At 39.1% G+C, this 24,905-nt stretch overlaps 1 protein-coding gene across 10 annotated transcripts in view; it reads right to left on the bottom strand.

Annotated features, from left to right (window-relative positions):
• LOC134223307 (cytospin-A) overlaps nt 1-24,905 on the bottom strand; it is a 130,371-nt gene that overhangs the window by 91,599 nt on the left and 13,867 nt on the right. For 3 of the 10 annotated variants that reach the window (XM_062702456.1, XM_062702457.1, XM_062702466.1), the window contains exons 2-3: nt 13,866-13,927; nt 13,192-13,812 (exon numbers count right to left, since the gene is read on the bottom strand). In XM_062702456.1, the coding sequence (XP_062558440.1) occupies nt 13,192-13,812; nt 13,866-13,927 (683 nt within the window). Of the gene's footprint in view, nt 1-8,434; nt 8,778-13,191; nt 13,813-13,865; nt 13,928-24,905 lie in introns of those variants that run through there. The other 7 variants (XM_062702458.1, XM_062702460.1, XM_062702459.1 and 4 more) reach the window with 3 other exon arrangements.

The raw sequence follows: 24,905 nt of genomic DNA, 5'->3' as shown, positions 1-24,905 counted from the left end.
TCTCTACAAAAATTCTCCCGGAAATAAAAAAAAATAATAAAAAATAAATTCTAAATTTCCTTCTTCGTAAATTCAAGGCGGCATTCCTGTGGATTTCATTACAGTCATTTCTGTGGTTAGCACAGATTTTAAATCTCGCGAAGGACTCGAAGGCCCGTGACTTACATCATTCTGATGTCCGTGTTAGGAATGTACGGGGTTGGTTACATCTTAATTTGAATTGTAAATTTTCAACAGCTTATCGTTAATAATTTTAATTTTCAATGGAATTAACAAATTGCGGGAGAGCGTCCGAGTCGATTATTATATAAATCTGCAAAATCCATCGAAATGTAATAGCGATAATAACGTTCGAAATTTTTCTTTTCAACCTAACGCTCTCGATTTCCAAAAATTTAATTGACACCCAGTACAGTAAAAAAAGACGTAAGTCTTACGTTCAAATAAAAGTGAGTGTTTTTTGACGTGTTTTGGACATAAAAAAATGCATTTTGGTCATAGCTTCTGATTAGTCCGATATGACCACTTTTCAATAGTAAACAATGGGGCAGAAGCCCCCGTCGAATGGAACTTGTTGCGAGTAATTCGACTAATGTTAAGTTCCAAAATGTGTGTCTACAAAATTATGTACACATACACAGACCACACATACATACATACACACATAACAGACATCCTCTCAATTCGTCGAGCTGAGGCGATTGTTTCATCGTCGTTCATACACGCAAACGTCAAACTCGAGCAAATCCGATGTGCACGCCACAAGTGATCGATTGGCCAACTAATGATTATTCAAATTGACCAATAAATCAGTAAACGATGGACATTTCGCAAGTGTTATGTCTGTGCTATTGTTCTCCGAGCCTTCTATTAAAAGTTTAGTTCTAGTGTGATCAGATAGCCTTTACGTACTTAGTATCTTCTTCTTCTTATTGGCATTATATCCCTACACTGGGACAGAGCCGCCTCGCAGCTTAGTGTTCATTAAGCACTTCCATAGTTTCTAACTGCAAGCAGAGTGTAAAATAATCGAAATTTTTTGGTGAACTCCACCTTTCTTCACTTGTCAGCTCACTTCCAGACACATTCATAGTCGGCTCTGGACTGTCAATATTCAGTTGAATATTAGTCATTGAATATTTATGCACATTTTACAAATTGATAAATTATCTGAAATCTGAACACGTTTCAAACGAGTAAAGTAATGTATCACATAGAACTGAATCCGATTTTCATCCACGAGGCACTTTCAACGGTAAACATCAACATAAACAATGCTAATTATATTTTTTCTGCACATAGACCAATGCAAGATCTTGATCTAACCTCACTTATTTGACAGTTCACAGAGCTTGTTTACAAGGTGTTGAAATGAGGAGAAAATTAAAATTCATATTCTTAGTTTAAAATTGCTGCGATCCGAATATTTCAATGATATTCTTTGCATTCAGCATGAAATCAATCGCAAAGGACATCTACATGCGAATAAAATGACGAAACAATTTTATCGGAAGCTTCGCCAGAGGCTAAGTCCCGGTGATAAAGCTCTGTGAACTGTCAACCTACGTCATCATGCACTGGTCTATAGCAAGCACACTCAGTGACAGTCGAATGAATGGGTTTGTGGGTTAGTCGTCTGACTATGTAATTCTATGTTTTGAATATTCATGCGATGTTTGTCAAAATTCGGACTGAAGTTGCTTCATGAAGATGAATACTTTATGCTCTGACTGCAAGGTTTCTAAGCCAAGTTACCATTTTTGCATGTGTATATCATGAGGCTACACGATGATACTTTTATGCCCAGGGAAGTCGAGACAATTTCCAATCCGAAAATTGCCTAGACCGGCACCGGGAATCGAACCCAGCCACCCTCACCATGGTCTTGCTTTGTAGCCGCGCATCTTACCGCACGGCTAAGGAGGGCCCCACGTACTTAGTATACAAGAAGCAAAAATATGTAAAACCGAACAATTTTTGAAAAAAATGAAGATAAACAAGAATGTGTTTGTTAAATTAAGTGTTGCGTAATTAGCTGGTATCCAGAATGAGGAGGTGTGTACTGTGGGAACTAGGATGTTGTGAGGTTTGATAGTGGGCTCTGTTAAACTTCTATGAAAAGCGGCATGTATCTGCAAGCAGGGCCTTAAAAAGCGATCGTGTTCCACCAGCCCAATCTTGGCGTGGGGTACAAAGTATCGTGGATTTCTCATGATTGACATACTGAAAATCAAATCGACCTTATCTGCATCAGCCGAAAATGGGGACACAATTTTCTTGATGTCCGGAATAAATGCATCGTTTACATCCCGTCTGACCATCAGCTTCTAATTGGCGAGATCCGATTACGCAGAAACTCAGACAGTAATTTAACACACACTGACTAGAAGATCCTACTGTGAAGAGATCATTCGATGAATAACTTGGAAGTCGGACAGTGGATGTTCCGGAAGGTGGCAGCGTATGTAATCACTGATCAGTGTTCGTCCTTCAAGAATGTCCTTATCGAAACCAGCAATAACAACCTGGCTGAGCTAAGCACTCTGCGAACAGAGTGGGTACAACCTCACAGAATACTGAGGAGCGCAGAGAAACCCACGATAAAGCTAGAGTCCCTAAAGCATAATCCCATTAACGGTATTCGGCCTTAGAGAAATCGATACTGCGAATGGGACAAGCGTGCGTGGACTCCCAGAGTTTTTCCGTATTTTCGCACTGTTAGTGAATAAATATACCTTATTCTGCACTTTACTTATGTAGTTTTTTACAATTGTAAATGACATAAAATTTTCTCGATCGACATGAATGGAGAATTCTAATAACCTGATAAACTCGCGTCCTCTCGCTGCACGATTTGATATTCCTAAATTTATGGAAACAAATGGTACCATATTGTGCGAGGCAAAACACCAGGAATATGGAAACATTTACGAATTTGCTCAAAAATGTATATAAAACGGAATTCATTGCCATTGCTGCTAGCCAAATATGATAAAATCAATATTTTCATTCTTTCGCTGTCGCCGCGGCGCAAGACTATAGCTCGACAAGCGGCGCAGAAAACGATAATGAGATGAGAATTGGTGAAGGAAAGAAACGGGTTTGAGCAAAATTTTCGTTTTTACTGCCCATCCAGAATGGTGCGCACTCGGTCCAAGCTACCACACCACCAGACAAGTAGTGCAACAATTGTTGATCGAACCAAGAACCAACAGGTTCAGGCGGATCGGTTAACCGACCACTGGACAACAGGTTTATGAACCCGCTCGAAGGACGAATGTATTATTTCAAAATGCGTTTGCTGGTAGAAATCCTTTTATTCATGTTGTCTTGTTAGATGGGCAAAATTTCAGAAACTTTTATTATTTATTGGAGTCTATATTATCATGCTGAACAACGTTTGCTGTAAACAAATACGAGTAACATATCTGACTGAGTAAACATTGCAGTGCGACTGTTTTTGCTCACTGATAGAACTGTGATGTTTACAGTTAAAAGTGTTCGCTAATCAGTGGAACGGCCGATTAAACGACTGCCAAATCCAAGTCACCATACGAATACTACTCGCATTCTAAAGACAAATTTTTGCTGATAATCAAAATAAACATTTACCAAGCTATAAACAAACTCTTCGTTAGTAATTTGAAATTCAAGTGTATTTGATGTTTCATTCATTGCAATTCGTTCGTTGATAAAGGCGATAAACAATATAAAGAAGAATTTAAATGGTACACAGTGCTTGTATATATCTCCATCATGCTCACTAGTCAGAAAAAGTATTCCATTCTTCTAACAAAATCATGTTCACATTCAGAAATACTTTTTCTACTATTCCTGATTGCATTTTACACAACTGGATGAACACGATGAAGAAAACAAAATTATTGCTGATCAAATTTCTTACCAGCAAGTTGCTGGTAAGAAATTTATGTTGGATAAATTATTACGATAATGATATTCTTATGCCCATGGAAGTCTAGAAAAGAATGTGTTGCATATTAACGTAATTTGTGAATTATACAAAAAAAAAAAATGGATGATGTTGGCTTTCTCGTGCAAAAAGCATGAAGAAAAAAAATCAAGGTTAGGGAGATAACTTTCACTATTAACACACTAATTTTAAACATTTGTATTTTCTATGGTCAACGCTAGGTCTTAAGTCTAATAAGCTAAAATAGGCTGTTACCATTGCTTTGTAACGAAGCGATTCAGTTCTTTTTGTATAGTTTGTGTTTTATTACGTATTATTATGTGTACCATCTCTGCAAGATATTAAAATTTTACGTGGAAGCTAAAAACATTTTAAGGAGCTCTACCCTAGGGTTCAAATACCAAAACCGACCAGTAGAATTAGTACGGTTGTCAATCCGAAAAAATGAGTAAGGCCGGAAAAAATATGAACTGCTTGTTTTGTGTTCTTTTCTTTTGTTAATATATCGATAATAAAGGGGGTGGAATATGAAAAAAAAAACTCATCAGTTTTCTTAAAGAATTCTTTCGAAAAGCTTAATATTTTAATATTTTTCCAATAAAATTCCGAATTCCTCCACAAGTAATAAAATAAGGCCACAAAAAATCGAGGGGTTGAGACAGAAGAAGAAAATGAAATTTGTTCCGGCCCAACTGCATTATAATTAGTTGTCTAGAGGATCTATACTAAAAAATACGTCAGAACAAAACTACTCTGATTCTCGATCAAACAGGGGGTATCAAATCTCCCAAGGGATCAAGTCACATAACCTTCCCCTACCCAAAATGTTCCTATAATGTGTTTATTTTTTATAGAATTGTAAAAAATCATCCAATTTTACTTTCCATACCATTTCGCAGGGCTGGTAGTGATGAATGCCTTTCAAAATAGTGACTTTAGTGACCAACGACTACGAAAAAGTGACCAAATAGTGACTTTCATTTGCAGAAAAAGTGACCAAATAGTGACATTCGTATGAAGTTTTATACCGGGATAGAGCTACAAGTTGCATTAGCGTAGATTACAAACTAGTGTTTTATTTTTGAAATCCTTATCTAGAATGTTATCACAAATAAAGAGAAGGTAAGAACAACAAAAGCATGAAGATTACTGCTACTGGCCATGTCCATCTTCACGGTAAGGAGGGAGAGGATGGAAGCAAAGAGGCCAGTGACTGCGACACTCTCATAAGTACCACGGAGTTGAAAATTGAGGATGGTATTCGTTGGCTCAGCCAGAAGCTATCAATATGACCATTGACCATGTTACCATACTAAGTAACACAGGCATCATATAAGGTAACACACCCAGCGTCACGAAAACAGGTAGTGAATTACAAGTTGTTAAACAAAATTATGTTGATAATTACAATATTAAATAATAAATTTCGTTGTTTAATATGAGCTCGGAGTTTTCTTTATATCAGCAAAAGAATGATATAAAATGATCTTATTGATTCCTAGATGGTGAACTACACGGTTTGGACTCACAAAACTTTTAAATCTTTGGTAGGACCATTTGTTTGAAAAATATAAAATAATTAAAATAATGAAAAATTTGAAAAATACGATTTGATCTGTTATTAAACTATGGTTTAAATTAATAACACATTTAAATGTAGTTTTTGAAGTTTTGAACTCGACGTGGTATTTTGAAGCAAATTTTGAAAATCCAATGAAACCATGCTCTTTTATTAGAAATCCAGAAATTCTAATAAACTATGATTTCTAAATGGCAGACTTTAGTATTAAAGTTTATAAAATAATGGCCACCAATAATCTCGAGTTAAAAAATCTTTTAAATCTAATCAGTTTGTTTTATTTTAGATTTTTAAAATCCGACCAATTCATTCACTTCTACACTAGTTTTTGGGTATATATTCTTAATTGTTATTAAACTGAATCTCTATATTTAAAAAAAATTGATATTTCTAAAATAATTACAATCAAAAACATTTGAATTACACCATGATCGCGATTTTATTCGCGAGCTTTATAGAGGTGAGCCAGCCTAGGGCTGCAAGCCTCTTTAATAAAGAAAAAAAAAAGTTCGCGAGCTTTTTTCATACGCACATGTTCTTTATAAAATTTGGTACGGTTTAATCCTACCGAAGTTAGGAGAACTGGTGAGCATTTAGTCGTGTCATTTTAGTTTACTTCTTGAAGAAGCCATTAATCAAGCATTTTTTTTCCTTCACGATTTCCTGCATATGATCCGCAACTAAGACCAGAACAAATATTGATTTCTACTTTTGTCCCATAATGAAGGAGTAGGAAATAAAAATTAATGATAAAATTGATAAAATCTAAAAACTCATCAGTTTTCCTAAAGAATTTCCTTTGATTGCCCGGAATTTTATTACTTTTATAATTTTTTCGGTAAAAAATTCAAATACCCCCCCTCCCCTTGAATTAATAAATTTTAGCCAGACGTGGTTCTAGTTCCAACACTAATCAATTCTGTACTTTATACTCGAGGTCAATATTTCGCATTTTAACAAATTCCATTCGTGAAGAAAAAGATCATAGTTGACATGAATCGGAAATAACCTCACGATTTTCACAACACACTTGGATTTTTATTTTGAACTTTTTTACAATTGGCAATGCAAAAATAGTGACTTTAGTGACCATTTTGCGAAAAATAGTGACTTTAGTGACTTTTGGATACAAATAGTGACTTTTTAGTGACTAGACTCAAAATAGTGACCAAGTCACTAAAAAGTGACTCGCTACCAGGCCTGCATTTCCAATGCATGTAATCAAATCATAGGACTTTAAGGTAGCTTCCCCCAATGGAATTTCATAGCAAAATGTTTACATTGTGCTGTAATAATGCGAAAATGGCTGGAGGGTCTACTATTAGTTGGGGGTCCATTATTGGGCACTTTACCCTACATATGCAGTTTCTTAAACAAATAATTCATTTGAAAAATGAACTTGGTTTAGTAAAGAGGCTGCACTCATAACAAAGAGATGCAGTGTCAAAATTGGAACGGCGCTTTTGCTGTCAAATCAGTTGTTCCAATTGAGCAGGAGGTTCTTAAAGGTAGGAGTATTGCGCCACTTGTATAATTCAGGCAATTTATTGTTTAGTACACCAAAGACGTAAACTACGTAAAACCAAATATAGTACATTGAACCAATCATTCCGCTCTATATAGAAGAGAAGGAACCATCCCACAGACACTACTAACCAGCTTTATTAGCCCTCCCACTCTGTGAGGGAGTAGGGACCCCACTGTATAGCAGCTAGAGCACCGCCCGAATAAAAAAGTCCAATAGAATTACAATAGAAATTATTGTAACAATACGATAAATTTAATTGTAATTACAATAAACTCTATTGTTACTCACAATAGAATAACAATTAGGAATATTGTTTTCCACCATAAATCCTTTTATAAATGGAAGTTTTACAATAGAAAATAGGGTTAGTTACCGTAACAATAAAAAAGTCGTTTATTTCTCGAACAATGTTTTGCAATTACAATAGAATTCATTGTAATTCTATTGTCAACATTTTTCTGTCAATAGATTCAACTTTGTCAGATCTCAGGTGCGCGAAATGAGGGTACTTCACTTTTCTATAACTAAGTTATTCGTAATAACTACGTAAAACAAACTTTAGCGGAAAAATTAAATAAATAACACTTATAGGAGAATAGGTTCTATTTTCGCATTCGATTATGCACATTCCCCATAGCCTGCCAAAATAGTGAATTTTTCTATATGTATTCTGTAATCAATAAATTATTGACAAATCCAAGTGATAAAAAGAAGAAGACATGCGATGGTGAGAAACAACAAAATCGTTCATGGCGAAGTATACGGCGGCGATTTTAAAATGTCCGTATAAAATTAAAAACCAATTCTAATTAAAAACTAATCAATGTAAAGTGCGAGAAAAATGGAAATCTATATTTTAGGTGCATTACACGAAAAAAATTTTTTTTTAGAATAATGTGTTCTAAATCTAGCTTTTCATTTTTCTCGCACTTTACATTCATTAGTTTTTAATTAGAATACCTTTAGAATTTTATACGAGCATTTTAAAATCGCCGCCGTATACTTCGCCATGAACGATTTTGTTGTTTCTCACCATCGCATGTCTTCTTCTTTTTATCTCTTGGATTCGTCAATTGTTGATCAGAAATTTCGACATCGCTGAAAACACACCAAATTGATTCGAGTTGTGGTGAACCTCTTCTTAGCTGTTACGCTCGGGTTGAATTTCTTGAGCCCATCTCATCTCAACTGAACAGCATCCGCTGCGCGAGCTTGATTTTTCTGCGTGGTTTAATTATTGCTAGTTTCCGTACTAAATTCAGCAACCAGGCACAGAAAATAACACAACAAAAAATATGGAAATATTTCAGCCGCCGCCATAAAAACAACAAAACACAATCCGCTTCTCTGCTCATTTTTTTTGTTTCTTCCTTAAGCCACTTTGACATGTTATTACGCTTTTCTTCTCTTTTCTGGCCGATGTACTTTTTTATGTTTCACTTTCACTTATTTGCTTTCGATTGCGCTTTCTTGTGCATAATTTTCGAAGGCTTTTCTCCTCACAGAATGGCTTCCAACAAAAAAATCTTTTATCACAAGCAGGATAACGCACCGCTAATCCTTGCGCGACAACAAACTACCGTTATTTTGGCAGATTCGCCAAGGTTTCTTGTAGTTTATTCGCATCAACCACATCCAACAAATTTTTAATCCACTTCAAACTTTGAATTAACACTGCGCGAACAAAGGAATAACCGAACCGAACCAAACGGAGTTTACTCAAACACTGTTCGTTCGTCGCCGGATTTTTGAATGAAAGAGTGACTTGAATGGCGCGGCGGCTGAAAACGAAGCAAGCCGCTGAGAATGACAGCAAGGCAGTTTTCCAGTCTTTCCAGTAAATCTCTCTCTGCCCCTTGCGCGGAGGCACGGTAAACTTCAATAGCACATCGCATGAATAACATGCGTATGCACGATAAAAAATCATTACCGCAGTGTTGTTTATTCACACAATATAGTTTCAAGGTGAATACAATATAAAAACCCTGTATAGTTTATTCACACAGTATAGTTTCCCGAATAAAAACGAAATAGTGTTCAAAAGTAAATATTAACAATTAATTGGCCATGCTATTTACAGCTTACTATGGAGTATATTGTTTTTCAATGATGGTACATAGTACATTGAAAATTAGCGTGATAGCTATACAAAAACTATTTCTTTTTAAAGAGACTTTAGCCCGTAGCTAGCTCATGTCTAACTATTTTATTATTTTATCATTAGAATCAACAAAAATAACTTTTTAATCTAAATTTCATAATTCTTTAGAGATCCACTATATGACAATTTGCAATAGTCAAACTTGAACTATATCAGATTGTACTCATTCTTTTAAATTCGATAATGTCAACTATAGCCATATACTTATCGTCACACGACATAATTAGCCAATGTCTTCGTTTACGCGATAGCAGGAGATAATTCCCTGTCCTAATCCTTTTGCTTGACGGTAGCACGCTTTAATCCTGTTTGTTGTGTCACAAACATGGGAAGCCCAATGCGCGACCGTAATAAGTAACGGAGGATAATATACACAAGACGGACAAAAGCAACAAATAGAAAGGATAGAACTAATGTATGAAGTAATGTATGCCTGTTGTGAACCTTGTGATGTGTTTAGGAAAACCTATACCTATTTTAATTAGCACATTTGAGGACAATGATAAGCCCATTATTCTAAAAGTTTTGGGCTTTCGTCTCAGTGTACAAAGCATCCTGATCCGGTGCAAAAAAATAAATCAACTGGATTAAGAAATAAAAATAAGATTAATGAACTTTAACATCAATATACTCTTTATTATGTCTCGTAATCTGAATAGGCTATTTTAGACTTATCCAGGTCTTATATGATAATAAAAATTTCATTAATAAGAATTTATTTACAAATTCCCGCATTATCAAAACGATAGCCAATCTATTATTGGGACAGTTTACGTTCTACGTTGTACCTTAATAAAAATTGTACTAAACTATAAACGTACTGTAGTAACGTTTTCACCTTAGTGACTACGGTTTTCGAAGACCGGACTGTATGGAAAACGGGTTGTTAAAAATGATGACCGTACGAAAAATCGGTTTTCGTCATACATTTTTAGAAGAAAGATTTTATCAATATTATATTGGTTATAGTTCGTAGACCGTGAACCTCAGTGATTAATGTCAAAGTTATTGTTTTACCTTAAATATGTATTGTTCGAAGAACTTAGCGTTAATGGGAAACGATATCAACTATGTCCGTCCATGTTTGTATTTTTAACCAGAGCATAAAATAATCACCTTCACGAAGCAACTTCGGGCCAAATATTGACAAACGTCGCATGACTATTCAAAACATAGAATGACTTACTCAGTTTTCTTCTTCACATATTCATTCATTTGATTGGTACTGAGAATGGTCACTGCGTTTAAAACATAATTGGCTTTGATTATGTTGACTTTTGGCACTAAAATTGCCCCTGAGTTTAACGTCGGAGTCAGATCTATGTGGGTAATTGTAGAAATCATCATTTAAGTATTTAGTTTTACAGTAAATTATTGGTTTACGAAATCTAAATAAATACTCACTGACTGATATTTGATCGGAAATTGTCAATGTTCAGTCGAATATGAATATGTACGAAGTGAGGGTGACAAAGAAGACCGATGGGCTTCACCAAAAATATTCGATTATTTAAAGCTCTGTTTGTAACTGTATACAAAGAACGAATAACAAGTAATACAAATCAAAAAAGAAGTCTAATACTACAAGTCAATCGCACTAACATTAATAATGGAATTTACAAATGGCTGATGTACAGAGAAAGTATAAGTGGCAAGTATGTATTTAGCTTTGTTTGACTCGATTACAGGTATGAATATATTCACTGAAGTAACTACAGAAGGGCTGGGGGAGTGGTCTTTAGCCCCATCTAGAATCAAATTAGCCCCCCCCCCCTTGAACTTTTGAATAAGGTACCCCGGGGCAAGTGAAAATACGGGGTAAGTGGGTACTATGACTGCAGATGAATCGATGAACGTTTTTAATGGTAACAATGTTCTAGGAAGATGAAGCAGAACTATAAACGAATTCACCCGACACAAAAATATTTGGAATCAAAAACCATTTAAGGCACCATACTAATGCTATTGCTTGATCATGACTTTAAACTACCGGGAAAATCTATTACTTTTATTTTAATTCAATGGATTTCCAACTAAATAATCGTTTCTAAATTTATCATTGATGTGGAAAGTGAATATTTTGAGCAAATAAATAATTGTGTGACATCGAAACCGATTTAAATTCTTAATTAAAGCCAAAATCTGCAATTTTCATTTGCCCTTGAGTTTTAACATACATGAGGCAAGTGGGACATATTTGAACAACATTATCGATAAAGCTACATATTTTAATTGTTTTTAAATGGTTGTTTAGTAAAAAATAAATTCGTCATTATCATATGGATCTGAATAAGATGCAGTTTGATTTCGTTGTTGAAAAGTATTGTACAGTTAATTACCAAATGTGTATTTTACATTCTGAAAATTATCTCCCGCATGAAGAAGAGCAATGGCTATAACTATACGATATTCTTCCGCTTACAGTGCAAATAATCTATTTATTCTACAATAGGTCTACATTAATTTTTTCAAACTTCGCATCAGATTTTCAGATAAATAAAGTGCTTAACACATAAATTGGCAATTTTGTTCTGTTACAAATTAAAAACACTGCGCATCGCCTGAATGAAAACGTTTCTTCTGAAGTACTGATTCATGTAATAATTTGTGTTCTAAAAAGAGAAATATTTATTACGAAAAATTTCATACGAAAAGTAAATAAAGATTTGCTTATTCTTTCCACCTAAAACATTTGGCACAAAAGTAAGCTAATGGAAAACAAGAAAACAGCAAAATAATCAGTAAATCGGCTGTTGTCTTGATTTCATTTAATAAGTTAACATTATAATCCCTTTCTTGTTGCAAAAATACAGACCGACATGCAACCAATCTCCATCCATGATCTGTATATACCAATACTCAGAAATAATAAAAACAGTATATCTACATTCCTCAAATTAGTGTTGTTCGACAGTAGAAAACAGAATAGGCCCCACTTACCCCGTTTGAAGGGGTAAGTGGATCCTGAAGGTAAATTTATTTCTTGCACTACCAATATTTTTGTAATTGAATAAATGGCTTCCAACACCTCTACACTTCAACAATGGAAGCATATAATGATGTATCCGTGGTTAATGTTCTGAAATAACCTGTTTTCTAAGTATGCGTTAACAATTTTGCTGAACTAGCGTTTTTTTAGGTCCCACTTGCCCCGGGGTACCTTATATTTATTGGAGTAACTACAGAAAAGCTTGGGGGGGAGTGGTCTTTAGCCCCACCTAGAATCAAATTAGCCTCCCCTAGATATTTTGCTACATAGAGAATTTTATTCATTATTTAATTTCTTTATTAAGTTTTTGAACTTTGGACAATTCTCGCCTGATTTTTGAATACATCAACTGTCAAAAGGAGAGGTCTCCGGTCCATCAACCCTTATAACTGAGACTTGAGAGTATTTTACAAATGTACGTATGAATTGATATGAAAAATAGATTCGGTAATTCCATTCACATGTAACTCTCCTTTGCGTATTCGCCTATTCTGATCGTCAAGAACAAGCGATACGATACGATGCGACTGAGTGATCAGGCGATTGAAGTGATGCGATGATTAAAATCATTGATAACGTAATGCAAGTGAGTTTTCAGCTGAGATTATCAGCAGCGAAACCATACCTGGATAAAAAATTCAATAGAGTTGCAATCATGACTTTTGACAGGTACTGGTCCTATTGTTTACAAACGATTACATCTTAATTTTGAGCTACTTCTATAATTCTCTAATCGATAGTTATACCTAAACTTATCGATAATTACCTGTATTTGAATGCGGAATGTACGGAATGTCTTCAACATCGTGAAATATGCATGTCTTTCGCCATACAAACTTCAGGTGGTTAACTCATGCTGGCTATTTTTGCATATACGTTCGCGCATGCTTCTGACAGCGGTGGGTAGGAAACCAACCACTGTATGTGATTCATTGCCCGTGTTTAACAAAAAAAAACATATCCAACAGCAAAGATCATGACAAAAAAATAAACTCATTCTTACCTTTGTTTACTAAATGTCGAGAGCCCCGGGTATCTGCGGATGGAAGTTGGAGTGCGTCGTTTTATTGTTGCATAAACAGGTTCATGGTCTGATGGTTGTGCATTGTACTTTAATAAGGATGTTTCTTTTACTCGGGGACTCTTGTTGCTATCAATATTAGTTACTACACTGGGCACGGGTGGTGCTTTGCGCACAACTGCATGCTGTTGGCGGCTTTGACGCAAGCTGACAGCATTTGTTGAGCTTTTTGAAGTGCTGCCGCCTGGTGTAGAACTTGAACCGGTTGGCGGAAGCTTCGGCAAAGCTCTGTTAGCAGAAAATAGCCCTCTCTGGTGACCAATCGGTTTGTTTACAGTTGAGCTTTCCGGTCTGTTGATGGCGGCTGATACGACGGTTCTATTCGGATTGTTCGTTTTATTACGAACGGTGACGTTACTCGATAACGAAACTGCTCGATTATGACTTCCGGATGTGGATGCTTGAGTTCTTAAGGATTCCGTTTGGTATTCTGACAAGACCGATTTGTTTGAAGGTATCCTACGAATATTCACCAGAGGAACGGCAGCATTCAGTTGTGCCGATGTTACGGAAGGGTTTCGTGTGACCAAAATTTGATTCAACCTAAAATATAGAATTATTGAGTAATGCTTTAAATCTAAATAAAACGAAATTACTTCTGTTTGTCTTTGGAAATTTTGGATACTGCACCGCGGGGGGCCTTTGATGTTTGAGTTATCTGGAAGGATACAACAAATAAAAGAAGATTAGATTCTTTCAAATGGAGCACTATTGGAAAAAATATAAAATACCGAATATTTTTCCTTTGATTTTTCCATGAGCTTTTTTATTTCAAAACTACGACCGAAAAGCGTTATTATAACCAATGTTTTTTTATTACAACGCCTATCATACAACGATACCTATAGATGCCTTCAAGGATGCCTTCGTCGTCACTTTCACATTAGTTCAAATACGAAACAAATTTATCACGCTAACTTTCACCTACTCAGTGACTGGGAAAATTGTATTGCTCTCTCTTTCTATCCCACGGAAATTTTTACTCAATTTCCGTCAAAAGCAGGACAACTCAAAACTATGAGTAATCCTGCTTTTGACGGAAATTGAGTAAAATTAGCATTACAATTTTACTCAGTCACTGAGTAGGTGAAAGTTAGAGTGTATAGCAGAAAACCCGAAAAACAAAACAATATTGACTAGAGCGCTTTTATATTAGGTCGTATGTATATTATATGTTTTCATTCTTTTTTGCTTCAATGTTAAGTTTAGATTAGGGCGTGACCAGATTTTTCTTGGGTCAATCCGAGACACTTTTATGCAATATTTTAAAACCGTATCACATACAGTGGTTGGTTTCCTATCCGCCGCTGCCAGCATCCAGGCGCTATTGTATATGTAAAAATAGCCAGCATGAGTTAACCACCTGAAGTTTGTATGGCGAATGACATCTAACAAAAGATATTTTAGTTACTAGATAAAGATTGTCGCTTCGGTTCTCTTTGTTCTGCTGTCCGAAACATGTGTGGTACTAAAATGTCAAATCGTATGTATTTTTCCTTCATTGACATTTAGATCCCCTATAGGATCCCGGGATATATACAGCAACCAAATTGAGAGCCAAAAATAGTGACCGATACGAAAACGAGTAACGAAACTAAAATGCCAGCGCTGCGCGGGTGATTAAAATGCTCAAACCGATAATGATGCTCTAAGTGAATAGGTTACGAAATGGTGAGACGAAAGGAGCTCTGGTCATAACTCACAATCGACCACAAGGTAGAGAGCACCTCCACGAGAGCCCTCATCGCCTTATTAGCCTTATTATGGCACTCCCTCTCAAGTGCTATTTTAGAATAGCGTGGGTTTCTATTTTAGGTATAGCGACATCATAAACATTTTATCAAAAATTTGGTGTTAGTTTCAACACGTTTCAACTCCTCGATGTCTCCCTACAAATTTAACATAGCAAAAGGTTACTTAAGCAGTATATGATTGATTCATTGAATCACAACAGGCAAATAAAATATGTGGTCGGGGATCAGCCAAAACGCACCAAGCGCCAACGAAAAATTACCCATTTTCTGCCCAAACTTTCGTTTTGCAGATTTATTTGATCGCAAATCATATCGGATATCCCTCAATCCAATAAATGAGGATATCCTATTGCAAATGTACGCTATGAAACGATTTCCGTTGTCCTTGTACGATCAAAATATCACAAGTCAGTCAAAAAGCTGCTTGGTGCGTTTTGGCTGAACCCCGACCATGTCTTCCTCATAAGAGGCTGAGCCGTTATCTGAAATGATATGATTGCAATGCGATTATTCAATTCTTAATTTTCTTGATGGATACAGTTCGAAAGAAATATCTGTGCAATTAACGATACGACCCAACATGCAACGTAGAGTAATTAAAAGGAATCTACCAAAAATGGAAGCATTTCATCGACCCAGTCACAACACAGCTATTTCAATGGTGCACCATAATCATTGTGAACTCAATTGCCCCCCAACAAAGTACCACACCTCTTCGACAACTTTTCTGCTATTAGAGAATCGTCATCTTTCAGCAATGATTTTAGGGAAATTAACGTACCGAGAAATGAAGTCACTTGCAACACGTTGACTAGATCCCATTCAAATGATTTTTTTCATGGTTTTCCGTCATTTATCCAATCTGGAGTCAATCAAGGCAGTCAAAGTTTTGTATATGATAGCTATAGTTATAACGTTCAGATCAAAACTTAATTCCGTATCGTGTTCAAGCTACATGCTGAAAAAGTACTTATTCTGTTTCAACATAAAAATAAAGGCTGGAAATCGTACTTCGCCCTCCTCAGACGGTAAATACTCAAAGCTCAGGACTTTCATATTACGAAAGAATAAATATTAATAAACAAAACTGCATATTTAAAGTTACATGAATTGCAAAATTCTCCTAAGTATCCGTGTGTGAAGGTGTGAAGTATAACTTTCAACAGGGATGGACTGTAGTCTGTAGCTTTTGCAGTTCAACATAGGTTAACTCCTATTTATTGAGGATGCTTGTCAACCAGAAGGGTTTTTGTTAACTCGTTTTCAAACATATTTTTGCATCTATGTTTGACTAGTATGCACCGAAACTATTAAAAAACATGAACACATGCTTATGAAAATTTATCTACTGAGGCAGCCATGTTCGATTTAATGAGAGAGGGTGGTTTTGAAATATTAACCTATTAATATATGATTGGAGAAAAGTTTTAAAGAAGCTTATTTTTGAGTGACTTTGTTTATGGATGGATGGACATTATTTGTTTGACGACATTGTTTTAAAAATATTGCTGGAAATATTTGAAGTTTTCATCGCTAAACTTGAACTCTAAGAGCAAGATTACCGGGCGTTACAGTAATATCCCGATTTTATCACCCCCCTGGTGAATTTTGGGGTGATAAAACAGGGTATGTGACAAAATTGGAAAAAAAATATTTTCATTTTTTTTAATTCATTCCACAAATATGAATAATTGTATGCCTTAGAAAGCCCAAATGCGTGAACGGTACCCGTTATTTCTTGTCGAAATTACTTACAGAATATTTCCAAGGTACTCAGAAGTCATTCGTAATAAACTACAATCGGTGAAAGTTATTTCATGAAAATCAATGTTTTTTTTGGTATTATTTATGAAAATAAAAAGAATGACAAAATTTTTTGGGGTGACAAAATCGGGTCGAAAACGTGACAAAATCGGGACGTGATAAAATCGGGTCGAAAACGTGATAAAATCGGGGGTAGACAAAATCGGGGAGTGACAAAATCGGGTCAACACTGTATTACCCAACTGAGAATCGTGGGTTCGAGTCCCATCGAAGGAAAGTAGTTACCTCCAATACATTTTTCAAATCATAATCTTGTAAATATTTACATCACTATGGCGACGTACATGGTGTGAAAGAAATTTCAAGACCTACATTTAAAAATGGTGTGAGAGGCAAAATTTATTATGTCCAGTTCTTTGTCTACGTTTAAAGTTGTGTGCGTAGACGAGGAAGAGCAATGTTATGAAAAACACTGATCACTTACAGGAATCAACTTCGTATTCTAGCAGCACAAATTAGGCCGATTTGGTTGCGGTAACTTATATGTGACTATATTTGATCGTATATGAGTAACATATATGTTTAGAAACTTGTTATGAACGTGTGTGCTGCAGTGGCAAAACAAATGTCTATTCCGAATAAAAAATTGTCAGAGACAGCAAAAGATGTGCAAAACAAGTTAGTTGACCCACTCAAGCGTCCAGAACAAAAGCAGCCTTGTCGAAAAAAAAGCAAGGGAAGCGTACGGAGCACACGCCTGTTATCTATCTAGGAAGCCTTGTAAAGATCGACAACGAACGAATGATAGCCGAATTGTTGAGAGCGACGATAGCGATGTGGAGTCTGATGCAATGCAGCCAACGCAACACAGTGGATGCATTAGCTGAAAAAAAATGTATTAAGCATAATGAAGATCTTCTTAGTTAACTTTAGTTATTGTAATCAATTATACATTGCATTAAAGGAGATAGAAATAATTTCTCAGAACCGAAATGACCGTTACATGGTTAAATGCCTATAACCAGCGCCGTAGCGTGCGGTTGGCCAGGTTAAAGTTTCAATGAAATTGACAAATTGCTGGAGAGTGTCCAAGTCGATTGATATATAAATCTTCAAAATCCACCGAAAAATTGTTAGAGATCCTTTTTGCTGGGGACTTTCGTCTGCCCTTATCGTGACCTCAGGGTCGTTTTCTGGTAGCTCTTTGGGAGAAATTGGGGGGGTTTCAGGAGGAAATACTTCCCTTAATACAATCAGAGGTGGAAATGAACAAAATAAAGTAGTAGGAAGATTACGATAAATGGATCGATTCATATAAAAATACACTAGATAGCACAAATCTATGATTTACATGTTGTTTTAATTGAACATTTTCATTTTTGAAATAATAACATTTGGATGAATGATTAGGAAGTCGAAACGGGATGTACACACCTGTTACTGCAACCTAGTTGACCTACGGATATTCGTGCCAGACCTGCGGCCATCGCCGGCTCGATGTAAGTGCGTCATCTTTTGACCGGGGGCACGCCTGATCGTCCAACTGCGTGGCTGCTGGTGAAGCATGCACCTTCGGGGGTCCACTTCTGGGTACGAAAATGCGCTGATGGTACTTCCTTCCTATTCGCGGGGATTTCTGCGCGTCCTAGCTGCTGTCGGGAATTTTCTTGCTTTGTCGCCGGAAAAGGGGGGGGACTGGGATTCCGACACTCGCCTTGCTTTCACTCAAACTTTGCCGTACTTTTCTTGTGACGGGCCCAAACTTGTTCGATCGGCGGGGCCGCGGGTTCACTGCCAATCGGGAGGGACGCGATAGGATTCCGAAAACTCGCCAACTTTGCCAACAGGTACAATCTTGAGGCACTCGGCGTGGTCACGAGGTTCGCCTTCCCCGGCGCTATTCTTGCGGGCAGAAACTAACCGACCAGCGATTAGCGTGATTACGGTGTATCTTATCGGCCGGGATTCCACTGCATGCCGGGCGGATGAAACGTGCAACCGGCCTTCGCTGCTCTAAACACACACTTCACTTCACTGTCCACGCGCTTGCTATCGCGATGGCGGCAAACTCCGCTTGGCGGTTCACTAAAAGAGAGCTGCTCCTTCGATGACAGCTGCTTATAAGGTCTTTTCCGTTTTGGTATAGACTACCAATAGTATGACAGTCGAGCGAGTAACGATCAACTGTGGCTGGTGATGGTAGCTCGCGACGGAGCCGGTGCGTTACGGGTTGTGGGAGAGGTTGTGCAGGGTTGTTCAAGGAATTGTTTTTTTTTGGTATTATTTCAATTTTTGATTAAGTTTTTAAATTCATTTCAATTAGTGGAGAATCGAGCTATCGTATTTGAGTAGAAAAGAAGCAAAATTATATAGACAATATTTACAGACGTAAAACCACAATGGAACCAATTTAACGGGTTACATTCATCCCCCACCTCGAGTAAAAAAAATAGTATAATTTTTTTTTGATTGAGGGAAGTCAAAATCAAGGAATCTGTCCTAGTAGCTCTCTTTTCAATTAGAGTTAGATTGATTTGGCGAATTGATTTTTCCGTTCAAATGAGAGGAGCTCTTTTCCGCAAAATCACTTAAATCTCATAGATAGAGTCTAGCTATTAGAATAGAATGAACCACGGTAGCTCTCTTTTCACTGAATGGTGAATAGATTTGGCGGAATGATTTGTCCGTTCTTATGAGAGGAACTCTTTTCCGCAAAATCACAAACCATTCAGCAATAGAGTCTGGCTACCTGAATGGAATACGTCGGGAGGCGGTAACTTTCTTTTTACCGAAGGGTGAACAGATTTGGCGGAATGATTTGTCCGTTCTTATGAGAGGAACTCTTTTCCGCGAAATCACATGCCATTCCGTAATAGAGTCTGGTTACCTGACTGGAAAAGGATATTGGGCTCTACACAAAGTAGCTCTCTTTTAATTCAGCGGTGAACTGATTTAGTGGAATGATTTGTCCGTTCTGACGAGAGGAACTCTTTTCCACCAGATCACAAACCGTTCAATTATAGAGTCTAGCTACGAAGGGAATAGGTCTTGGTCAGGAGTTCTCGCTGTTGCAGCTCTCTTTTGGTTACGAGTTGACTAGATCTGGTGGAATGATTTGTCCGTGCTTATGAGAGGAACTCTTTCCACCAGATCACTTAACACTCAACCATAGAGTCTGGCTGCTCAGCTAGTGAACGAAATGAATCAAAATAATATGCATCACCGGGGTCATGGCCTTCCGGCATAAGGGTTCGTCAGAAAAAAGCAGGTCCAACCTCTCGAAATCAAATCTTTAGAAATATTAAGCTTTTATGTACCTAATTGATACTTTTATTGTAAATTTAACTTAAGCTAGGAAGAGAAAAATAAGTATTCTAGAAACCTCTTCTTTATATTTAATCATCACCGAAGTGAAATTCGGGATTTAAAAAAAACTCATTCACTTTTTCGATCATTCCCCCCACCTTTCATACAATTTTCTTTCACACATTCCATTCACTCGGTTGTCTGGCTAAAAAACATCCTACCAAGAACAACACACGTACACACACCAGTTATCGACTATTAATAATTCTAGGGCCCTATTATTATAAATTTGAGAAGGTCTAGCGTTCTCGCTAGACTCATTCGATCGTAGGTATCATTCGATCGACGAAATTTACCACCTGGGAGGCGTTACTATTCTAGTAAACAATCGCCTTAAATGTGACACTGGCAACGCCAGCGGTTGTCACTAAAAAAGAAAACGAGATGAATGAGAGGAAGAGACAACATATGATGTGTATCAGGAGGAAACAACCATTGAGACTCTGACGAAGACGAGAACCGAGAAGCATGAATGACGTACGTTTTTTTTTAATTTGTTCTATTTGTTTTTCTCCGGTGAGAGGCAATTTACCGAATTATCAGTAGTCCTTCTAGGGGAATTGAGTTGGGAAGAGAAAGCAAAACAGATGTTCAAATCGGCACTACCCTGGCTTCAGGTGAACGGCTGGCCAGATTCCTAGGTTTTTTCCACTTAGGTCCTCCAGCTCATAGAAGGACGAGCCGATTTTAGCCTTCACCCGGCAGGGTAGATATTGCCGGCCTAGTTTGGCATTATAATATTCGACTGCCGAAGACTGCCTCATGTTCTTCCGGTAGACTAACTGTCCTACCGCAAAGGACTTGGCGAACGTACGGTTACGCAGATTGTAACGGTTTCGGGACACGTCGTGGGATTTTTCTAGATTTTTACGAACAATTTCATGAATGTTCGTGAACATCTGTTTGCGTCTTTCCGCTTTCTCTTCCGCGGATAATTCGTTTCCGTGACGAGACAGACGGTGGTCGGACCCCTGCTCCGATAGCTCTTGTCCGTGGGTAATGAAATACGGAGTGAACCCGGTCGAGGCGTGGATACTGGTGTTGAGCATTAGCTCAATTTCGGGCACTTTCATATCCCATACACGCTGGTCTTCCTGGACATAAGTGCGTATGGCCGCGTTTATTGTCCGGTTGACGCGCTCGACCGGATTCGATTGCGAATGGTAGCGGGAGTTCAGCCAGTGTGTGATTTTGAAGTGATCTAATAATTCTTTAAAGTCTTTTGAAGTGAAAGTACTGCCATTGTCGGTGATAATGGTTTCAGGGACAGAATTCCGGTAGAACCACTGATTCTTCAAAATCACACACATGGCTGAACTATCCAGCTTTTTCATCGGGTGAATCATTACCCACTTCGAGAAATAGTCACAAATCACTAGAATGTGCTGATTTCCTTCCGGCTCCGTGGCAACGGACCAATAAAATCCATTGAAATGATTTGCCACGGCCGGGACGCACAGCGCATTTTCCCCATTTCCGGGGTTGTTTGGACGTAAGACGGCTTGACCTCCTTGCAGGTGGAACAAGCGTGAATATATGCCCTGACGTCCTTGGCCATCTTGGGCCAATAATAGCGCTGTTGGACACGAGCTATCGTTTTGTCAAACCCAGGATGGAAGTGTTCATCGTGAGCTTGCCTCAAAACCTCGGCGACATCATCGGCTGGAACTACTTGCTTCCATTCGAATCGCGAGTCGAAAGGTACATTCCGGGCAGTGACGAACTTATACAGCCTGCCATCTTCAACCTTGAAGTCGACGAAGTCGTCTGGGCGGCTGATGACCTTATCCATCAAGGAGGCGTACCACGGAGAAGTCGGTGAATTCTGGACTAACGCTATGCTTCTCGACAATGCATCCGGGACGACATTTTCTTTGCCTTTCCGGTGCACTACGGTCATGTCGAACTGCTGAAAGTCCAAGCTCCACCGACTACACCGGGACCCAACCTTCCACTTCGTCTTTAGGATGTGGGTCAACGCCGACGAATCCGTCACTAAGGTGAAGTGGTAACCTTCAATGTACCCCCGAAACGCTTCGATGGAGAGCAAGGCGGCTAGAGCTTCCTTCTCGGCAGCGTGGTAGTTCTTTTGAGGAGTGGTGAGCTTCCTAGAAAAATAGGAAATTACCCGCTCACCATCCTCCTGCTGCTGAGTGAGCACTCCCGCAACAGCGACATCGCTGGCATCCGTCTGGATGACGAACTCCCGAGAGAAATCGGGACTTCCCAGAATCGGAGCGGCGATCAGCTGCTCTTTTATCTGGCAGAAAGCTCTCTCCGCGGCTGCATTCCAGCCGATGACCTTGGATTTGGACTTGAGGAGGTCCGACAGGGGCCCGCAAGTCTCACTGAAGTTCGGGATGAACTGGCGGTAGTAATTTGCCATTCCTAGGAATCTCCTGAGCTTGGTGATCGTGGTCGGTCTCTCGTACTCGACGATTGGACGGATCTTGTCCGGATTTCCACGCAGACCTTCCGAGCTCAAGAGATATCCTAGGAAGGAAATCTCCGGCACCCCGAACTGAGACTTATCCAGGTTAATCATAAGGTTGGCTCTGCTCAGTCGACGCGCAATTTCACGAAGCAACTGAACGTGATGCTCAAATGTCTCCGTTACCACGACGATATCGTCGAGGTAGACGAAGACATAGGGTTCCAGTACACCGTGGCCCAAAACTCGGTCCATCAGTCTTGCCAGCGTAGCAGGACTGTTGACAAGACCAAAGGGCATCCGGGTGTACTGGAACAACCCCTTACCTTGCACACTGAAGGCCGTATACTTCCTCGAGGACTTCTCCAGCGGAACTTGTAGGAAGGCCTCCGACAAGTCTATGGTGGATAGGTATTTCGCCCTCGGAAGTTGGCCTAGGATTCGACAGGGGTGCGGCAAGGGGTAAGCATCACGAACAGTATGTTCGTTAATCTTACGCGCGTCCAAACAGAGCCGAACCTTATGAGGCTTGACGACTGGTACTCAGTTCAGCGACCAATCAGAGTTGCTGGGTTCAATTATGCCAGCGTCCAACAATCTCTGTAGTTCTACAGCCACCAGACCTTGTGTCTTGGGGGACATGACGTATGGGAACTGTCGAACGGGCGGTTTTCTCCGCCACTCTTCACTGAGTTCGATTTTGTGTTCCGCCAACGGAGTGGTAGACAATCGTCCGGGGCGGGCTGCTATAAACAGCGCTTTGATCTGCTCTATGGTCTGCTGCTCGATAGCAGTCAGAACAGTCGGAGACGGTGGTGACTCGCGGCTCCTTTCTTCCTCTGAGTTCTCCAGCATGGCGCAATCAGTGATTGTGGGCTGGATACTGAAGGTCTTCCAGAAATCCATGCCACAGATGCAGCTGATGGCCAGGTTAGGAACTACCAGAGTCGGAACAACCTTGACCGTACCGTTCCATGAAAAAGGTAAATAAATTCGTCCGCGGGTATTGAGCGCTTCTCCGCTCGCCGTGCGTAGGCGACGGGATCCCGAAGTGAAAATAACCGCTTTGGTTTGAGGGAATTATAAATGCTGGCATTGATCAGGGTAAGATTACTACCGCTGTCAATAAGAGCGCGAAAGTTTACACCGTAAACTTGTACAGAAGTGTACGGACGATTATCGTTGGGGAATGGATATGAAATGGTGAACGAAGCCGGAGATACCTGGTACAGATCATCCGAAGCCGGCTCGAAACAAGCGGGAGGTTTCACGCCTAGAAGTTTTGGTTCAGCGGCCGGCGGTTTTGGCTCGCTGCGATGGCGTTTTTTACGCAGAACGGACAATTGTTGGACGGGTAGCCTCGGAATCCACAGTTCTCGCACAGTACTCCTTTCGGAAGTCGGCATTGGTCCATCCGATGCCCAAACTTGCCGCAATTGAAGCAGTGGCGACTGGAGAGAGGCTGATGGGACTCGATCATGTCTTCGAGTGTCGCGTGCGACCGAGTTGGCCCACGGGGACCAGCGGTTCCGCCTTGGGAACCCTTTTGTTGCTGGTTCGATTGCGAAAAGGAGTGGCCGGATTGGGACGCCGGCTGAGACGAGCGTTGCTTGCTCGCTTGCTTCTCCTTTTTCGGTTTAGGGGTCTCGGAATATTCTACCGCATTCACCGACTTCTCCGGTCAAAGACCTTATTGTACACGGAGAAGTTGACAGCGTCTATCTTCTGACCGGCAGACACCAATGTCTGGAGGTCGGCGATAGGAAGGAAATTCAGCTGTTTTTTATAATCGATCCTGACATTCTGCATCAGAATTTTGACCTTTTCATGTTCCGGAATGGGAACACTCATAGTTCCGAACAGTTCCTCCATACTGTGGTAGTACTGGAGAAACGTCTCGTTCCGCAACTGGTAACGCTGATAAACCTTCATTTTTATCAAGGTATCTAGATCGGGGTGCATGAATGTCCTCCTGAGCTCTAGAACCAGGTGCTGCCAATTCAACAGGCGACCGGCAGCCCGCATGGTCATATACCACTGCAAGGCGGGTCTCTTGAAAAGGTGAATCGCTGAATCGAATAGCTCGACTTCTGAGACATGCTCAGATACGGCCATGGCATGGACCATTCCAAGGAACTGGTTCAACTTCAACCCTTGATCCTCGCCATCGTATTTGGTGATTGCCCACTTGGACACAGGTAAGCTGTGACGCCCTGATTACCCGACAGCGTTGCGCTGTAGGGAGTGAGAGATGGGTTGGCGTAAGGAAATGAAGTTGAGGAAGCAGTTCCCGTCCATGGATTGGTCGATTGAGTATTTCT

The sequence above is a fragment of the Armigeres subalbatus genome, chromosome 3 (assembly GCF_024139115.2).
Source record: "Armigeres subalbatus isolate Guangzhou_Male chromosome 3, GZ_Asu_2, whole genome shotgun sequence".
NCBI classification, from domain to species: Eukaryota; Metazoa; Arthropoda; class Insecta; order Diptera; family Culicidae; genus Armigeres; species Armigeres subalbatus.
Note: the sequence above shows the minus strand (reverse complement) of the source record. Positions and strands in the feature narration are given on the sequence as shown.